This window comes from Dermacentor variabilis, chromosome 3, assembly GCF_050947875.1.
Source record: "Dermacentor variabilis isolate Ectoservices chromosome 3, ASM5094787v1, whole genome shotgun sequence".
NCBI classification, from domain to species: domain Eukaryota; kingdom Metazoa; phylum Arthropoda; class Arachnida; order Ixodida; family Ixodidae; genus Dermacentor; species Dermacentor variabilis.
Genome location: NC_134570.1, coordinates 108,128,822 through 108,136,689, shown reverse-complemented (window position 1 = coordinate 108,136,689; position 7,868 = coordinate 108,128,822). Strand labels below are relative to the sequence as shown.

General features: G+C 45.0%; 2 protein-coding genes across 3 annotated transcripts in view; one reads left to right on the top strand and one right to left on the bottom strand.

The window, feature by feature from the left end:
* Nucleotides 1-2,607: 2,607 nt before the first annotated feature.
* On the bottom strand, nucleotides 2,608-4,224 carry LOC142576160 (cytochrome c oxidase subunit 6A2, mitochondrial-like). Its single transcript, XM_075686133.1, has 3 exons — nucleotides 4,066-4,224; nucleotides 3,712-3,866; nucleotides 2,608-2,791 (listed from the first exon to the last, which is right to left on the bottom strand). The coding sequence occupies exons 1-3, from the start codon at nucleotides 4,154-4,156 to the stop codon at nucleotides 2,711-2,713; spliced, it is 327 nt and encodes a 108-aa protein (XP_075542248.1). The 5' UTR covers nucleotides 4,157-4,224; the 3' UTR covers nucleotides 2,608-2,710.
* Nucleotides 4,225-4,360: 136 nt separating this feature from the next.
* LOC142576157 (ribosomal protein S6 kinase-related protein-like) overlaps nucleotides 4,361-7,868 on the top strand; it is a 28,665-nt gene continuing 25,157 nt past the window's right edge. Inside the window, exon 1 of one of the 2 annotated variants that reach the window (XM_075686125.1) lies at nucleotides 4,361-4,755. In XM_075686125.1, coding sequence (XP_075542240.1) covers nucleotides 4,675-4,755 — 81 coding nt within the window. In that variant the 5' untranslated portion in view covers nucleotides 4,361-4,674. Of the gene's footprint in view, nucleotides 4,756-4,792; nucleotides 5,231-7,868 lie in introns of those variants that run through there. The other variant, XM_075686127.1, reaches the window with a different exon arrangement.

Sequence of the window (7,868 nt, the reverse complement as noted above, 5' to 3'; positions counted from 1 at the left end):
AAATTTCGGGCACTAAAAGCAGCATTGTCTTGCGAGGCAATGATAGATGTGTGCCACAGTGCATGATTGAGGAATGATTTACGAGATAGGTATGAGGAGGAAGAAGCAATAGTAGGTTTGCATCAGTGTCTGAGGTCAACGTCATCAACAATGCCCAAGGTTGCTTATGCACAGCTGTGAATGAAACTTCTCTGAAAATGAGCTTGCATGACACAGCTAGTGCTTCTTACTATTCATAATAATGTACTAGGTGTCACTGTCCCAGCTTCACGCTATTGGCGAAGCTGAAACAGCCATTTATTTTTCGCTGTTGAGAGTTGCGCTCTGGTCTCCACTTTTTTAATCCTTCAGAAATCCTTGCAACCCACAATATTGTACGTCGGAAGGTCTTGCCATCACTCATGAGACAAGGGGCGGCTGGGCGGATGCAGTTTTACAGCAAAGCTGTATATGGCTAGCCGATTGGTCTGTCTGTACATCTGTCGGTCGCCTGTACACCAGAAACTCCTCCAGCTCAATCCCATGTGCATGCTTGAAAAAAAGAAGAGAGAGAGAAAGAGAGCCATGCGATTAGCCAACACCACATAGATAGCACAAGGCCTGTTTACTCCAATCCGTGACATCACACTGCCTGGCCCGAAACTTCCATTGACAAGGCTGGTGTGATGAAAGCTGTGACGTTAAAATCACTGTTGCTTACTTGGAAGCATCCCCATTAGATTCTATGGCATTTGAGTGAGGTAACATGACATCATGGATAGGAGTGAAAAGGCCTTGTGCTATCTAGGTGGTGTTGAATTAGATGCGCCAGTAGCGACGTCTGCTCTCCGTCGCAGCTGAGCATGCGCACAGCAGTTTCTCCAGCTCCGAAATGGGTAGGCCATGCGTCATACGTCAAACTGAGGAGCAGGCAGCTTTCGACCAGCAACTTTGCGAGCAGAACCGGGAATGAGCTTGTCTATGCCGTGCCAATGCTGCTGCCCAGGCGCAAGAACAAGCTCGTGCAGCCGAGCGCAAGCAGCAACTGTGTACCAATGATCTGGCAGCCTACCAAGCTGTCGTTTAATAAACCGTTGGGATTAACCCAGTGATAAACACCGGGGCCACATGTTTCAGCTTCACTGGTTAACCAACTGTATGGAGTGCTTGGGCGGCGATTTTTTATTTAGTTAGTTTATTCTTTATCTTTAACTTCTCCTGGATACATTCAGCAGTAATATCAAGCCTAATATATATTTAACAAGGTGCTTTGCTTGTTGCCCTTACTCTTTAACAGGTCATTAAACATCTGCTTGTTTTGATAGAAGAGAAACAATGTCTCATTACAATACACAGAGTTTGTTTGGTGGAGTAGAACACAAGGGCTATCAGAGATGCCATAGGTGACAGCTACTAATTCATTTTGACTTCCTGGCCTTTCACATGTGCGTACTATGCTTGGTACATGATAGCTTTTGCATTCCCAATTCAACGGAAAGCTGTTGCAACGGCCTGAAATAAAATATGGGACACTATGCTCAGCTGCACAATGCCATAGTTATCGAGTCGCTGTGACTGGTCTGAGAACTTGCACACGATAAAACAGGCCAAGAAACCTGTCAATTAATTAAAAAGCTGTGTGTACCACTCATGAAATTAAAAAGGAAACATGTCAATTTACACCCAACCAACACACCCATACTTTCGTACTCCCCCCCCCTCCCCAGTTTGCATTGTGGTAAAAAAAATTACAGGGTTTTACGTGCCAAAATCATGATCTGATTATGAGGCATGCCGTAGTGAGAGACTCCAGAAATTGGACTGCCTGGGTTCTTTAACATGCACCTAAATCTAAGTACATGGGTGTTTTAGCATTTCGCCCCCATCGCAGTGCGGCCGCCGTGGCCGGGATTCGATCCCGCGACCACCTTGCTTAGCAGCCTGACACCATAGCCACTAAGCAACCATGGCGGGTTGCATTGTGGTTTTCACTCTAATGCTTAGATAGAAGCGAAAAGCACCTTTAGAGACCAGACATATAGCGACATAACATCGCTTTCTCGAGTAACTGAACTCAGTATTACAGTTTTCCCGCAGAGTTTCATTCCTCACTCAGCCTCGTCAATTTCAAACAGGGCTAAAGCATTTTAGCTATTTCTGACAAATTCAACTTTCTTTATCATTGTGTTATCTGTTTTTGTGAGATAAGTTTAATTATGTCCATTTCTTTGTTTAAGTCTTAAGTATTTCAATAATGCACCTTTGTCGTTTCTCACTTTTAATAATTTAATCACTGCCTTAAAGATATTTTGATCATTTGTATGTCACAACATTTTGCAGAATCTTATAGTTGAAAAATTTCATATGTTGTCATTGCTGTTGTTTAAATAATTTGTCGTCATGCGCAGTAGGTTCTAATTCAGTTTTCTGACTACTGGAACTCCTGTCCACACACTGAGTCTTGTAATTCTTACCTCATTACTGACATGAATAAACTGATTCTGAGTCTGTGAGCACTGTACACCTCTGTAACACAACAGAATGAAAGCATTACATGTGCTAGTTTACATTCGCTTCTGTTACAGTCACAGGTGTGTCCAGAAGCGGTGTCAAATAACACGTAAAGACTTTCTTCAAGTGGAGAAACTATCTTTATTGTACTTCCTAGGACCACTGCCTAGTTAGAATTCTCCAATGAACAATCGGTGCAGCAAAGGGCCTGCTTAGGTGTTCACTCTACATAGCCTCCAGGAACCCAGTTCACCTTAGGGTTGAAGAAGAGAGCACGGTTTCCATCTCCCCAGGGATATTTCTAAAAAAGAAAAAGCATTCGGAGAAGAGGTCAGCTCTAAATAAAACATCAGGTACAAAAGTAATAAAGCTGCTGCAAGCTGTAACAACAGTGGAACATAAAATGTACAGAAGCTATCGAGGTTTTAGCAGCGTAAACACAAGGTAACAAGCAAACAACACTGTCTTGATTGTGTATTTGTCTAAGTAGGCTAGATAGCAATTTAAAAAAATTTCTTCATAGGTGCCTTCCGGCACACTAAGGTGCGCACATATAAAGGAACCCATAGCTGCTGCCAACTTGTCTCTACATACTATACTCTATATTTGATGTTAATGCCTCTGAGTCGTAAGCCTGTATGTCTCAACTATTTCTCATGCTCCACTGAACTTTCACAGTGAAAATTAAGAGCTTCTAATTAATGCTCTAGAACTTAAATTCCTTACTGATGCAATATGTCCCCTAAACTGATATACAAGGTTAATAAATGAAATGGTTAAGTCAGTAACATCAGACTGCAATTTGCTGTGCAAGTCTGCCTGTTAAGTAACCAGCTTATTTATAATAAAAAAAAATAATCGGCTGGCATGAAAGCTGACATGTACATACCTATATATGCAGTACGTACTCTAGCTTTCTCAACATAACGGCACCACAGCGGTTGCTTCGTTTTCTCCGCAGTTATTCTGCTTCACAACAGATATGAAAAGCACGAACATTAACAGGAAAACAACGCAAAAAAAACGACATTGCGCAGGACAACCAAACGGAACGAAAATAACAAGCGCTAGCCACACACACAACGTGTTGCTCTTGAGATGCCGCCGGTTGTGGAGCAGTGCCGACTTCGTCCGCACGAAACCGACAGGTTCCCGGGTCATGGTTTGGTAATAAAGACGCGACGCAAGAACTAAGCGTCAGATTTTGAATGTGTACTCAACCTTGGTCCGGATGTGAATATACTCGTAAGGGCGGTACGGCGGCCTGTGGAAATGCTTCTTGTGCTCCAGTTCAGCCAAGTAGACGTTGATGCCGCACAGTGCGATGGCTGGGAGGGCGACGAAGAAACTCAGCCTCTTCCACAGCAGCTCACCAGCTGCACAGAGAAGGGTTGCCATGAGAAACGAGGCAGTATATACAAAGAAAATCAAGTGAATTAACGCAACGTTATTAAAGCACTCGACGTCAGAGTCTCCTCCTGTTCAGAAAGCCACGCCGGCTGCAGCTTCCCTTCCCCGAGCTCAATGCCCCGTCAAGCTGTAAGCGAACCAACAGTTTAACAGTGCGATACTGGCCTTCATGGGAATGTTCACCCCCTTGCTGGGCAAACCTAGCCGTCGATTTCGAGAAGTTACGAATAGCTTGCTTTAAGGTAAGGCTCGCCATGATGCCCTCCGTGTCCTTTCGATCGAGCAAACTGACTTGGCTGGCTTTGGCTAGATGATAGAATTGCTGCAAAAAGGTGGTGTTGCAAAAATAAATAAATAAAGTACGAAAAACAAAGGGGACTGGGTTCTATTGGTCATGCCTCAATCACTATTCATTTACATTAAAAAGGATTGAATATTTTTATCATTTGCTTTATAAATAATACCCTACCTAAGTCGAGAGTTCTTGCAGGTTGGTGTTGAAAATGGTTTTCAAGACGCTTCTGTTTCGGTTTGTCAGGGGGCGTTCCGTTGCGTCTGCGCACCGTAGGACCGTAGTATGTTTTGTCAGGTGGCGAAAGTGGCGAAGGTGAAGGTAACATGTAAAATCACCGGGACCTAGCGGTTACCGCGGCAACAGCATGCCTTTGAACGCCAACTACGTTGCTCATCGCCGGATGAAGCACGGTTGGTGGTACTCCTCGCCGCGATGAACGAAGGCCTGCTGTTCAACGACCGCCAAGAGCCCCGCGTTACATGGGCAACAGCCAGCAAAAACCGAGCTCCGAGTCGCAAGAGCAGCAGCAGTGTCGGAGATGGAGCTCGACGCAGTCTCAGGTAAACAAGCGCGGGTCTGTTCGCCCGCACGCTGCAGGAAGTCGTGCGCGCGACGAGCGTGTGCGTATATGAGCATGCGGCGCGCGCGCTGTTACGGGTCCGTGCATCGGAATGTTCTCGGCGATCCTTTGGTGTGAGCCGCGCGAGGCGGTGCACACGCGCCTTTCGGGCGCGAGATTCCTTTGTGCTACACGCTTGTCTGCCCAACTGGCGCAGCGCGTAAAAAGTGGGGCCAAGGCGCGCTTTTTGCTCCCGTGGCCGCGTGCCTTAGCGCCGCGACAGGGAAAAGAAACGAAACGGCGCGCTCGGGCCCCCTCATAATTGCCGGTACCTTCAAGGTTGCCGTATGAGCGGAGTCCCGGGAGTGTCGTCTCTATAACAATAGGCAGGGTCTCGCCGCGGAAGCTCTCTGTGCAGCCGAAGGACCAAGGAGGGAGCGAACAGCACCGGACAAGCGATGGGCTGGCTACGAAAGGTAACACCGCTCACGTGTTTTCTTGCACGCTGTCTCGGCGCCCAGTAAACCGATCCGCGTGTGCATGGCTCAGCCGCGCGACAAAAACTTGCGTGCTATGCCGCGTGGGCTCTTTTCACGGCGGGTTTTGCAATCGTCGTAGCAAGAAGCATTCATAAACTATAGAACTGTGGCGGTATGTCGCTGTTCTTTGATCACTTCCTTGACAAGTATTTCAAGGTTGCACTCTGTGAACCTTAAAGGATTAACTATGCATTGCGGTGTTAACCACAGTCAAATAAATTTTAGCAGCCGATCTTACCATCACAAAGTTTTTCAAGCAGTCACACAAGAGGGAGGTATACGTAAGCCCCAGAAAAATCAAAACCCCACTGTTTGCAATTCTTATACTTATGTTCTTTCTTAACACAAGCACTTATCTGGCTTACCAGTGTGACATTGTTGGTATTCTGTATAGCCAGCGAAGTTCTCTACTTTAATTACCAACATTTTTTTCTGTGTGCACACAGAACTATGCAATGTACCTTAAGGGCTCATGAAAAGTAGGTATAATTCATTGACTAGTAAGCAAGAAAATTGAGTAAGATGCTGTTTGCATATAGTAATGATGTAAAAAGCACTGTTCCTTTAGTTAGCTGCGAAATGTTGACAATACACTGAGCTGTTCGATATGTGAGCACCAAAAGCAAATACATTACTCCGATTAGAGTATATTGTGGTATGATATTTCAAATATTAAAAAGCTTGTTGCACATGTGCTTGAATTGCTCACGAGCATATCGTACTTCCTCATATCTGTTCGTGCATGTCTGTGAGCTTAAACTGTAGAACCATGCTTGTTTACAGCTCACACCTATATGCATTGTGCAGTGAAAATTTAGAGATGCACATAGTGAGGCCAGAACTCAGTGGCTAGTTGGACACATCACTTGGAATGTTCCAGTTTATTTCTGTGTTCAGTGTAGGAAGTAGTCAAATTGGGAACAAAACAAAATTTTCTTTTTGGTATTGTTAGGGCAGAAGCTACATAAATATAATTGCTAAAAATAAACCTTTTTATTGCGCAACCTGAGAGAAAGTACACATAAGGCACAAGGGGAAGAAAAGCTTTAACCAGATCAACAGAGAATTAAAGGCTCCGGTACGAAAAACACATGCAGCATTGCAGGTGGATAGTTTTTGCCAACCCTGCAGCTGTACCTGTGTTCATGCAGGCAATGTGTGCTTTAAGAAGGAACTGCTACAAACAGCCCTCGATGTAATCGGTTTTAACTTAAACAATATAATTTACATGACATGACCTCTGTTGAACAGCAGCTTGCTGAGGTAAATTAGGCAGTAACAAAATTATGTAAATCCCCCACAATGTGGGAATCTATGTCAATGCAAAGCATTTGGCACACAGCACATGTGATCAAATGTTCTAACATTTATGTTTCTGTGCACCTCACTTGTGTATTGCCCATCTGGTTGATCATGTCGATGTCTGCCTTTCTGTGTTACATTGCAAACTGTTGAAACACCATAATGCACGCAGTGCCAGCCACAACTATTTTAATCAATGTTTTAAATGTATAAGCGTGAACAGTTGATGGAGTCTCTTAAACACTTTTGGTGACAGCAAAACATTTAGCCAGCACCATGGCGTTGTTTGCATGATTCAATTTCTTCCACTCTTGGAAATACCTCAGTGGCCATCACAAGCAGACTGATGCAGACCACCCTCTAGGCCTGCAGTTTTCATACATCATGATTCTGATGTGAAGCTCCCCAATGCCATGTGTTGTAGTGCAGCACACCATCTTAAAAATGCACAATGGATCAGCACATTGAGAATGAGGAAATGTCCTCACCCACATATGCTGCACCGAACTAGATGCATAATCTACTGTGTACAAATGAGAATGAGAGAGCCCTTGGTGGCACTCTCAAACACACGCTGCCTACAACTAGATTTGTAGTTGATGCATGGAGGCTGTGTCTGAGGCTGTGTGGTTGTTCATTGCGTAGCGAGGGTCTAGTCTTCAGCAGCTTTGATGCCTTCTGGTAGCATACGAGGGTTATTGGTCAAGCTGCCTTCTCTCAAGTTCTCATACCATGCAATGCCTTGCGGCAGAAAGCATGTTCTACATCCGGCACCGAGGCTGTGATTGGTGGCGCTGGCTGACACTCCCAAGGTTAACTGTTGTACAAATGCATAAATACCCAAGAAAGTGGATGGGAAAATGGCGCCACAGTTGGTCAGAGCATTGCGCGCATGATGCGAAGACGGTTCATATCCCACTTGCGGCCAGTTGTTTTCATTTGAAAGCATCATATGCCCTATTACACGAAAATGCAGCGTTGCCACTGAGTGATAGTACCAAAACTGGCTGGTGGCGCAAAGAGTAAAACCATGTAAAAAGTGCTTGGAATGACGTCAACTTTCTCAGGGAGTTTCCTGTAAACAAAGTAAGTCAATACCTTTGAAGAAAAAATTTGGTACATTTTGGTCTGGGTGGAAATCAAACCCCTGAGCCTCTGGGGTAAGAGACAAGCTTGCTTCCCCCATGCCACAGTGGCTGCACGGTTCTGGTTGACTGAAGGTGTGCCTAGTGCATGCACCACTGCACGCGTCACTTCAAAAGGTGGGGCCTAG

Bases quoted from the DNA above. Each gene is read 5' to 3' on its own strand.
- LOC142576160 (XM_075686133.1), bottom strand. From the start codon at position 4,156: ATGGCGAGCCTTACCTTAAAGCAAGCTATTCGTAACTTCTCGAAATCG. The intron at 3,867-4,065 runs GCCAGTATCGCA...TTCTCTGTGCAG, and splicing joins GGGTGAACATTCCCATGAAG to CTGGTGAGCTGCTGTGGAAG. The intron at 2,792-3,711 runs GTTGAGTACACA...TTTCTTTTTTAG, and splicing joins ATATTCACATCCGGACCAAG to AAATATCCCTGGGGAGATGG.